At 42.6% G+C, this 12,162-nt stretch overlaps 1 protein-coding gene across 1 annotated transcript in view; it reads right to left on the bottom strand.

Moving 5' to 3' along the window:
* Window positions 1-11,824, bottom strand: part of YWHAE (tyrosine 3-monooxygenase/tryptophan 5-monooxygenase activation protein epsilon) — a 51,983-nt gene extending 40,159 nt beyond the window's left edge. The window contains exon 1 of the mRNA XM_079905913.1: window positions 11,654-11,824. Coding sequence (XP_079762039.1) covers window positions 11,654-11,717 — 64 coding nt within the window. The 5' untranslated portion in view covers window positions 11,718-11,824. The remainder of the gene's footprint in view (window positions 1-11,653) is intronic.
* Window positions 11,825-12,162: the final 338 nt, after the last annotated feature.

Raw genomic sequence — 12,162 nt, 5'->3', positions numbered from 1 at the left:
ACTCAGCCATAAAAAGAAACGAAATTGAGCTATTTGTAATGAGGTGCATAGACCCACAGTCTGTCATACAGAGTGAAGTCAGTCAGAAAGAGAAAGACAAATACCATATGCTAACACACATATATGGAATTTAAGGGAAAAAAAATGTCATGAAGAACCTAGGGGTAAGACAGGAATAAAGACACAGACCTACTAGAGAATGGACTTGAGGATATGGGGAGGGGGAAGGGTAAGCTGTGACAAAGCGAGAGAGAGGCATGGACATATATACACTACCAAACGTAAGGCAGATAGCTAGTGGGAAGCAGCCACATAGCACAGGGAGATCAGCTCGGTGCTCTGTGACCACCTAGAGGGGTGGGATAGGGAGGGTGGGAGGGAGACACAAGAGAGAAGAGATATGGGAACATATGTATAACTGATTCACTTTGTTACAAAGCAGAAACTAACACACCATTGTAAAGCAATTATACTCCAATAAAAAATAATAATAATAAAAGAATTCTATTACACAGATGAGAAAAACAGGCCCTGAGACTAAGTTACATGTCTGAAGGGACAGTAATCAGAAATAAAACATGGACATGACAGACCTCCCCTAAATTTAATGATTTCTGGTCCAGTGCTCATTCTACTATCTCATCTCTCTCTTCAATAAAAAATATACTCAAACCTACATACCCTTCTGCCTTATTCATATATTAAAGAAAACACAAATTAAGCCAAAAGACTGTTGAAAATAACCTTTAAGTTATAAAATTAAAACCTAAAGAACAAGGCTTCCCTGGTGGCGCAGTGGTTAAGAATCCGCGTGCCAATGCAGGAGACACAGGTTCGAGCCCTGGTCCGGGAAGATCCCACATGCCACGGAGCAACTAAGCCCATGCACCACAACTACTGAGCCTGCATGGTGCAACTACTGAAGCCCACGTGCCTAGAGCCTGTGCTCTGCAACAAGAGAAGACATCGCAATGAGAAGCCCACGCACAACAACGAAGAGTAGCTCCCGCTTGCCACAACTAGAGAAAGCCCACCCGGCACAGCAGTGAAGACCCAGTGCAGCCAAAAAAATAAAATAAGAATAAATAAATTTATATATATTAAAAAAAAAATTAGAAACAGGGACTTCCCTGGTGGTCCAGTGGTTAAGAATCCACCTTGCAATGCAGGGGGCTCAGCTTCGATCTCTTGTCAGGGAGCTAAGATCCCACATGCCGCAGGGCAACTAAGTCCACAAGCCCCAACTAGTGAGCCCGCGTGTCACAACTACAGAACCTACACGCCACAACTAGAGAGAAGCCCACATGCCACAACAAAGACCCGACACAGCCAGAAACAAATAAAAAAAAATTTTTCTTTTTTTTTCATGTAAGGAACAGAAAGAGAGCTTCAAGTGGTTTGGACTAATGTTTACATACAAGTATGGAAGTGGATGGACTTATGAGCTTGGGAATAAAATAGACTAGCTGAATCCCAGTGATCCCTACTGCTGTCACCTTTCCTAAAGTTCTTAATCCTTATCTGTAAAAGTACCTACTCTGCAGGATTGTTTTTGAGGACTGAGGGAATGTTAAGCAGCTGGAATAGTTTTCAATAAATTGTAGATGGTACTGTTACAGGGTTTTATTATCACAGAGTCCATGAAAATAATTTTTTGAGGAAACTTTTGTTTGTTAATACCACTTAACACTAGTAGTCAATGAAGAAAGAATTTGATATGGGACAGGGACCAGCACCAGGTATAATGCCTTACATTGTACCAAACACCACTGTTGTTACTAATTCAAATTAACTCTTTTTTTTTTTTTACATCTTTATTGGAGTATAATTGCTTTACAATGGTTTGTTAGTTTCTGCTTTATAACAAAGTGAATCAGTTATACATATACATATGTTCCCATATCGCTTCCCTCTTGCGTCTCCCTCCCTCCCACCCTCAAATTAACTCTTAATTACACATACTAACAGAAAAGTAATTCTAAAAGCATTTATGCATTCACTGCAAAATAAGCCCCTTGAACAGACCTTTTGTCTGTTTTGTTCACTGGTGAATCCCAAGTTGTTTAGAACAGTGCCTGGTACATACCCTGAATACTAAGGCTTTTCAAAACACAATAATCTTGACACTCAAATATGTACCATTTTTCTTCTTCATGCACCAGCCTAAACAGAGGAGCCTCTCACTCTAAAATTAACTCATACCTTCCCTTAAAAAAGAGTAAAACAATTTTTAGCCTTGAGAATTCCCTGGTGGTCCAGTGGTTTGGACTCCACACTTTCACTCCTGAGGGCCCAGGTTCGATCCGTAGTTGGGGAACTAAGATAACACAAGCTGCGCAGCTGGCCAGAAAAAATCTAGCCTTAAAAAAATTTTAGGGCTTCCCTGATGGAGCAGTGGTTAAGAATCCGCCCGCCAATGCAGGAGACATGGGTTCGATCCCTGGTCCGAGAAGATCCCACATGCCGCGGAGCAACTAAGCCCGTCCGCCACAACTACTGAGCCTGCGCTCTAGAGTCCACGAGCCACAACTACTGAAGCCCACGCACCTAGAGCCCGTGCTCCACAACAAGAGAAGCCACCGCAATGAGAAGCCCGCACCCCCCAACGAAGAGTAGCTCCCGCTAGCCGGAACTAGAGAAGCCCGCGCTCAGTAACAAAGACCCAACACACCCAAAAATAAATAAATTTATTAAAAAAAAAAATTTTAAACGTTCCTGATTAGCTTCTGATAGGTAGAAAACAGACATCCTTTTACAGCGACTCTACAATTTTGACTCCAGAAAGGTATCTCGCCCACGAGTCTCAATACTGACAAGAAAAAAAAGATCCCTCTTACTCCATCAGAACTGGAGATTTCTCCTCTTAGAATTTACGAAGATACTCCCTCAGGCATGCAAAGATGTTTACCTGTACTAGAACCAAAAAAAATGTAAAAGATTGGGGAAGTAAATGACCTAAGGTACATATGGGAGTGGGAAAAAAAGAGCTTAAAGTCAATCTCTTTTCATAATTTCTGTAGAATTTGATACTGAAATTTAAAAACCTTAAAATTTTGTTTTGGAGTACATGAGAGGTAAAATGACCAGAAATAACCCATGCACTGATTCAGGAGAAGAGTTATACTTCTTATTCAGATTTATTAATCTGATTTATTTTCCTAAGTCTTTGAACAGCCAAGAAACTCTCATCAAAATTGCAGCACTTTCATAGTAACGTATTTTAAAGTTGTGGAGGGAAAACTCTACTCTGCACAAAAAAATAATTTGTATTAATGAATACCTTTTGAAAAACTTATAAAAGCAAAATTATAACTGTCCTAAGTGATATTTTATAGTCAAAGGGCATAAAATGTGTCGAAATTTTCATGGTAATCCTATTATAAATTTTTACTAATTTATGATTTAGCCCATTATGAGCAAACAAAATCAATCAATCACATAAACTCTTAAGCAGGACACATTTCTACAACACAAAAGTATTCACCACCACCATTCCAAGGTCCTTAAATCTTCAAATGACTAACCACCAAGGATTACGTAGTATTAATTGGTAGCTTATTTTCATACAAATTTATTTATTTTATTTGTCTTTGGCTGCGTTGGGTCTTCATTGCTGCATGTGGGCTTTCTCTAGTTGTGGCGAGCAGGGGCTACTCTTTGTTGTGGTACGCGAGCTTCTCATTGCAGTGGCTTCTCTTGTTGTGGAGCACGGGCTCTAGGTGCGCAGGCTTCAGTAGTTGTAGCGCATGGGCTTAGCTGCTCTGCGGCATGTGGTATCTTCCCAGACCAGGGCTCGAACCCGTGTCACCTGCACTGGCAGGTGGATTCTTAACCACTGCACCACCAGGGAAGCTCATAATTGGTAGCTTTCTTTAATCAGAACCCATTCACTGCCCAAGGCTTACACTAAGCCTTTAAAATCACATCTCACGATACTGGTTACACATAATATTTTTTCCTAGTCAGTAACGTGAGACTGCTAACATGCAAATATTTAACACTGATTTACTTTTATGTTTTTGTACTGTGGAACCTTTCATCCCAAACCCATAGACAACAGGTGCTATATCTGCTAGGGAGATAAGTATATCCTCCTGAATATTAACCTGGAATTAATATCAAAGAACTACAGGGACTCCCCTGGTGGTGCAGTGGTTAAGAATCCGCCTGCCAATGCAGGGGACATGGGTTCAAGCCCCGGTCCAGGAAGATCCTGCATGCCACGGAGCAACTAAGCCCATGTGCCGCAACTACTGAGCCTGTGCTCTAGAGCCCAAGAGCCACAACTACTGAGCCCGAGTGCCACAACTACTGAAGCCCACGTGCCTAGAGCCCATGCTCTGCAACAAAAGCCACTGCAACGAGAAGCCCATGCACTGCAACAAAGAGTAGCCCCTGCTTGCCGCAACTAGAGAAAGCCCGCATGCAGCAATGAAGACCCAATGCAACCAAAAATAAATAAATTAAATAAATTTAAAAAGAAAAAAGGAAGAACTACATACCAGGGACTCCCTGGCGATCCACCGGTTAGGACTCCGCGCTTCCACTTCAGGGGGCGCAAGTTCCATCCCTGGTCAGGGAACTAAGATCCTGTATGCCACAAGGTGCAGCCAAAAAAATCAGGTACTACATACCTCAACATGGCCAAAGTATAGGTTAAACTGCTTGGGAATAAATTTGGACAACCTTCATACTCTGGATATGCAATTTTACAGATGAGTTAAGATTAAGGATTTTGTTTTGGGAACTAACCTTTATGCAAATCTAACTTGGACACTAAACCCATGACAGTACACTTTCTGAGAATAACTCAAAAAAGGTACGTCAGGGCTTCCCTGGTGGTGCAGTGGTTAAGAATCCGCCTGCCGATGCGGGGGACGCGGGATCGTGCCCTGGTCCGGGAGGATCCCGCATGCCGCGGAGCGGCTGGGCCCATGAGCCATGGCCGCTGGGCCTGCGCATCCGGAGCCTGTGCTCTGCGACAGGAGAGGCCACGGCGGTGAGAGGCCCGCGTATCCCCCCCTCCCAAAAAATGGTACGTTATCCTCTAATATGAATGTAGATCAACAGAAGAACATTTACTTCATCTCTGACAATGGGTAAAAGTAAATTTTCACAATTAAGACTACTACCTGATAATTATACTTCGCAGTTTACAAAACCCCACAACTTCATAACCACCCTTGAAATTAGCAAGCAAGGTAGATATCATTAATCCCCATTCTACAGATGAGGAATCCAAATGATTCCAAGGCCTTTGCACTACATTACATCCACCAAAGTATGAAAGTCATTTTTTTAAGTATTATGACTTCCTAACAAGCAAATTTAACAAGGTAACTGTTTATTATAAATTTATTTATTATTTATTTTTGGCTGTGTTGGGTCTTCGTTGAGCGCGCCAGCTTTCTCTTGTTGCTGTGAGCGGGGGCTACTCTTCGTTGAGGTGCCCAGGTTTCTCATTGCGCTGGCTTCTCGTTGCGGAGCACGGGCTCTAGGCGCACGGGCTTCAGTGGTTATGGCACACGGGCTCAGTAGTGGTGGCTCACAGGCTCTAGAACGCAACGCAGGCTCAGTAGTTGTGGCGCACGGGCTTAGCTGCTCCACGGCATGTGGGATCTTCCCGGCCCAGGGGTCGAACATGTGTCCCCTGCACTGGCAGGCGGATTCTTAACCACTGCACCACCAGGGAAGTCCAAAAGTCATTAATTCTTACTCATAGTAACGCATCTCCTCCAAATTTTTATATGTGAAGAGAAGGGCTTAACACATTTCATATTGCTTTAGCTAGATAAAATCCTGTCCTGATCACAAATGAAGCCTACCAATGACAGATATGCCCAGCTACTATGATGGATCGATCACTGGAAGAAGAGCAATAAATTCAAGATTAAATTTCAAAAAGATAAACCAGCATCATGATCATATTTTTTCTAAACTATTCAGGATTCAGTGTTCTAAACACAATGATCATAACAAGACGTGGGTGAGACTTTAAAAATATTATTTGGAAAGTTCTAAACTTAAGACAGACCCTGCTGCTAAGGGTCTACACCTAAGTTTTTTTCTTTTTTTTGCGGTACGCGGGCCTCTCACCGCTGTGGCCTCTCCCACCGCGGAGCGCAGGCTCAGCAGCCATGGGGCACAGGCCCAGCTGCTCCGCAGCATGTGGGATCTTCCCGGACCGGGGAACGAACCTGTGTCCCCTGCATCGGCAGGCAGACCCCCAACCATTGCGCCACCAGGGAAGCCCTAAGTCAAGTATTTTTAAACACAGATCTAGCTCAAGGTAAACATACATAAAACATACTTGGCTTTGACACTATCAGTCTGATTGACTAGTTAGTATGCCAGTAAGCTCTATTTTCAGCAACTACTGTATTCTTGACTTTTCCAGCTCCCATTTGGGGGAAAGGGGAGTGAGAGGAGGAAAGCTTTCACTTTGCCTTTGATCTGTCTTATGTTCTGCCAAATAATAACTTCATTTGAAAGAAGAAAACCAATATTGTGGGGATTCAGATCTAAGATATCTTGGTGGTAGAGGGATAGGCAAAGCTTAGGAAACTTTCTAAATGAGACAACTAGTAGCAACAAATGGTCTTAAGTAGGACGACCATAGGGCAAATTTGCAGTTTCACCACAATTATGAATTGGCACCCCTTCACTTCAAGGTATTCTGACTTGAATAAATTATGATGACCCTTCTATTATTATGGCAGTTGTTATTACAACTTAGTAAACTTAAACGAGCTTCTGAAATTGCTCCTAGGACTTGCATGAATATTTAGTTAATGAGCTCAAAGTAATGTTATCTTGGTAAACCAATCTGTCAACTGGGATGTATCTGTATTTAACTGTATCAAACTGTTAACTGACCATTTCAAAAACCATGAAAACAATTTTGTTTCTGTTCCCCACTACCCCTGAATAGATTCTGCTTAACAGCTAGCTAGGCTACTATTTGGAACATTTGAGAATCACTTGCCAACCTCCCTGCCCCCCAAATTTTTATGACTATATCATTAATTTAAGGGCTGCATTCATTAAGACTAAGGTGAGGGGCAGAAACGTTTTAGAAGTACTTTACAGAAATGCATGGCATTAAGTTGTATCTCAATACAGAAATTGTGGTAAAGCAAAAAATCTAAATATAAACACACTCTGAGACTACCTAAAATTCATCACTCTAACTTCATTCACTGTGCCTTGTTTTTGAAAGAAAACAAGAGGTTTCTTTAGAAAAGTATGAAGATATCTTACCTATTTACAATGGATACGAGTCAAGTCATAAATACCAAAACATATTATGTGAAGTAACTGCTAAAAAAATAAGCATACCCCTCCTCCCACAAGGCACCATCTGATTTAGTTACACATGGGTCTTTTGTGAGTGGCTCAGGAGAAATAAGAGTACCAGTCTAAAGGTCATCAGACAGACAAGTTCTGGCTTTGCCATGTACTTGCCAACTAATTATGTGATACAGGAAAATTAAAAAACAAAACAAAACAAAAAATCACTAAATCTTCTCAAATTCACTTTCCTGAACCATAAAATGGAATTAACATTACCTACTTCAATATCACATGAAATAAGTAAAAAATTTTCTGTAAGTGGTCTGTGAAATGTGAAGTTCTATATAAATATGAAATTATATAACGTAAACTTTAAAATTTTAACCTTTATCCTATGCCTGTCACTACTGTTTAAATACACTTTACTTAAATATAAGGCTAAAAAATTGCTGGAAAATCAGCCTTACAGCCCTTTAAAAAAAAAAATCATGCTTTCAGATCAGCTTCTTAAAGTATTTGAAATTCATTTGTAAAATTAGATACATTAATTCACTGTGCTGAAATTTCACTTGCTATATACCAGGTTAAAGTCAAGAAATTTTCTGAATATTTCATATTCCCTTGACCAAGCTATAAAACAATTATGAAAAGCCTGCTTATTCGTATGGACTTTCAGCGGGTTTGCTTGTACTTAATGAATCCAAAATTTGCTCAGTTTAGTATCTGTGTTCTTCCCCATACTAGAATTCAAAGGTGAAAAGGGTGCCTAGAAATGTCCACAGTAAGAATTTACCCCATCACCACCTCAAATTGCAATGATTCATGATTTCATTATATTCTATAGTTTTGTAAGCCAACAGAATAGACTGAACTATATATTGTGTATATGCACTAAAATATACACAAAAGAGCATCTACCTTAAACACAAAGACTAAAAGCTACTGTAGGAGGAATTTTTAAATTGCATTATCCAACTCTGCTTATGTTTAGATAGGAGAAATGTATTCAATAAATTTAACTCCATTAACTAAAATAGCAATTTCAGCATTAAGTGAAATAGCAACAATAAAAATTATTACTGGCCTATAGTCAAAGAACTGATAATTAACCTGTGCTTTTAAACTCATTACTAAAGTCAATTTACTCTTACCCATTTTTTTTCCCCTAACAAGATGTATATTAAGGAGGTAATTCAAAACATGCCCCCCACCCCTCACTGACTACCAAAATAAGCCAGAGATGAGGCTCTGGTGTCTTAAAAGGACAGCTCTCAAGTGACACAGAACAGATGCATTCCTGGTGTTCCGTTCACAGACTGAATCAAACTCGACCATCAAAATGTTACCCCTACCTCATGTGGAGCTAATCATCACATGGAAAAGAAAAGTGAGGAAAGGCCAAAACCAGCACTACCCCACAACCCAAATGTAGCTTATGGTGACTGCTCTATTCTCAAAAAATGTAGAAAGTACTCATTTTCTCCCCTCTATATTCCCCACTTTCCCATACTAATATAGTTTATATACATGAGAAGTTAAGACTTCAGAAATGCTAAAAGATGATGGGTTTGCTTAATATGGTTATGAATGATATAAAAACCATCCCTTAGGCTACTGTTGTTACATGATAAGATGCTAGATTTAATCTTCAAAGTGAACAGTCCCAGCCCCAAACTTCAATATTTCCCATCTGCAACACCAAACTGTCCTTTTCCTGAACACAGCTTAGCTCGTCCTCCAGTACCATTAAATAATCTGCATCAATTGATTCCAATTCACCAGGACAAAGTTAAATGATGCCACAAAAAAGTTGAAGTACTAGGTTCAACATAACATGCAAGATAAAAGCTAAAGGTACTGCGAGAACAAGGAAAAAAGCCAATATGTATATCCAACTACACCAAACCAAATCATCAAAAGCACTCTTCACCTTCCCCATACCTGATATATTGTTTGGCAACTTATAACTATGGGGTCATTTTTTTTGTGACCACAAACAAAACTGAATTATTGCACCCAATAAAGGAGTGGACAAAGGTAGAGGATGATTCCTAATGACTGTCTTCCTCTTCTTCCTTTCCAATGAATCCCTCCCAATTTTGTGCCCAAAAGTCACAAGAGATCCTCTCCACCTGGGAGATCCTATATACCCCCCACCCTTAGATCCTGAAGGACAACCCTAATGTTTAAACAACAGTAAGGATGTGGCTCTATAGTCCTGTGATGAATAACCAATTAAGCCTTTGGTCAAAAATCCTCAACACCCAATTCCAAAAATATGATTTTCACACTAAACTGTCACTTACTTGGAAGCTACAATCACAAGCTTCCAAATCAGTTTTTAAAATAAGTTCTTAAAAAAACCTTCCTCCATGTCCTTTTTGGTGATCACAGCAGGTTTACTCAAAGCCTAAATCCCTACACAACAAAAAACATTCAAATACAATTTAGAGTTTCTTCCCAAGGGCACTGGTAGATTAAGAGAGGAACCTATTTGGGGCAGGAGAGGGGAAGAAGAAAAAAACTTCCATTACAAGCACACCTACATTTGTTTGACTTTTAAATACTGAAATAAAGACAAGTCTGACCTTGAGCTGTATTTCCCCATCTTATTCCCCTCCTCCTCCCAACAGAAATCTTGTTCAATACAAACAGCAATTTAAGGATTTACAAAACGAAATTTAGTGATCTTTCCTAAATTTGAGTTCGAGGTCTTTTCTCCTAATTTTCAAATTCCTGAATCCTAAGGTATGATGACACACTGGGACTAGCCCTGAAGCTATTCACATGACCAAACAGGCATTCAAGGAAAGCAAGGTTCCCACACAGCATGTTGAAAAATAAATGGTTTAATGAAGCAAAATCTAAAGATCACTGACACTTGATTCCAACCATGTCTCACCCCACAACAGCATTAAAAACACAAAAAAGCATACATATGATTTTTTGTTTTGATAATACTAGTTTAAAGAATGTGGGGATAATTCAAATACCTAGGTCCAAAATGGGGGAAGGGAGGGACCCGGGCCGGGAGGGGCAATTAAAAAAAGCAGCAGTTTGGGACTGAGCAAACAGACACAATGGCCACTTCGATAAAGTTCTGAAAAATGACTATAGCACCTTTAGGAACAAAGGAGCGATGAACAAAGAAGAACTGTTCCAATCTGTATATAAAGCCGTCTATTAAAACTGGAGAAAAGAAAACAGGATCTGCTGGGATCCCTTATGTTCTTAATACAAAAACCGAAGTCTCTGCTGAGTGCTTTGGAATAACTGAATATCCCCAATGAAGTACGAACACGCATTCCAAGCCAGGGGAGTCAACCAAAATAGTTACTACACGTTATTTGAAAAAACTTTATTTTTCAACAGGTCCTTCCATTTGTCATAACGCTGCGTGTAAACAGGAAAGTCATCATTTTTAAATACCGGTAGATTGAAGCACAGGCATGGAAAAGAGACTAAGAGTCATGATCTCCTTGTTTCCTGTTCAATGTTCTATCCAGCAGAACCCACAACTTATGGAGCCAGAAAATGATTACAGAAACTTCGAGCTCTCTGGGATAAGTCTGAGAACAGGGAACGTGAAAGAGATTTTTCTAGACCTCCCTAGAAAAAAGCGAGGTTGAACGGAAAGCCTAAAAAACACCGCTACAAGGTGTGCCGGCCTACGGGAAGGAAATCCGACCGTAGCATCTCAGCTGGCCTCCGCCCAAGGATGAACTGCAGTGATTCCCACTCTCTCCCCCCTTCCCCCACCCTCATCCAAGACGGCCCCCCACCACAAGCCCAGAGAAGCCCTCCGCTTGCAAAGGTTCTCCTTTGTGAGACTCCACAGCCGCCGCCCCACTTTGGGCCTCCGGGGAAAAGCCACCGCCCCCACCCGCCATATTTCCCTGAAAGGCGCCCGCGCTACAGCGGCGAGTCGCCACTCTCCCCCATGTGGCGGGTGTTTCTTCCCTCATCACGCCACCAAATTGTTCACCACGTCCCAAAACCGGCCCAGAAACTCCCCTGGGGATTGCTCGCCCGGAGACAGCACCCGCCATCTCCTCCCCCGCCCCCGCCCCGGGACTCGCCCTCCCCCCCAAGCCGCCATTTTACAACCAACTCCTCCACCCTATGGCCTTGGTCTCCTCGGCTCGCGAATGTCTGCAGCTGAGGACTGCGAACAGGTCAAATTCCTGAGCCTGGAGCCTCCCACCGCTCCGGGAGCCCAGAGGCCATTTCCTGCTTCCCGAATCCACGTCCCCGGGCTAGGCTTGGAGACGATGCCGCCATTTTGTCTCCTGCTCCCGGCCTCTGTGGGCGGCGGCAGAGGGTCCGAGAATTCCAGCCCCCCGTTGCCCCGCCAACTCACCGTCGTATCGCTCAGCCTGCTCAGCCAGCTTCGCCTGGTACACCAGATCCTCCCGATCATCCATAGCGGCAGCGGCTCCGGCAGGGTCTGCGCGACGGATGGAAGCGGATAGCGTCTCCAACTCTCAGCCTCTCGCTCCGCGCCCGGGCTGCAAAAATGGCGGCGCCTCAATCCGGGACTTCCGCCTGCGCACGCGGACAACTGCTCAGCTCTATGGCAACCGCTCCCTGGCAACTGGCGCGGGGGGCGGGTCCGCGAGCTAAGTGCCCGAAGAGGCTGGAACCAGCTAGACGCCCCTCTTCCGTGGGCTCAGCGGCTGCTCTAGGCGGGAACTGCGACTGCGGGGAGGGAGAGCGCCACGAGGGAGCGAGGGAGGCCAGGTGAGGCTAGCTTGGACTGCTCCAGGAGAGAGTGAGCAGGAGAGCCTGGACTGCGGACTGAGAAACGAGAGGCTGTAAAGGTTTTTGAAATCGCAAGCTTTCCTCTCCGAAACCAACTTCTCTCCCATT

Source organism: Stenella coeruleoalba, assembly GCF_951394435.1.
Source record: "Stenella coeruleoalba genome assembly, chromosome: 19".
Classification (NCBI taxonomy): Eukaryota; Metazoa; Chordata; class Mammalia; order Artiodactyla; family Delphinidae; genus Stenella; species Stenella coeruleoalba.
Note: the sequence above shows the minus strand (reverse complement) of the source record. Positions and strands in the feature narration are given on the sequence as shown.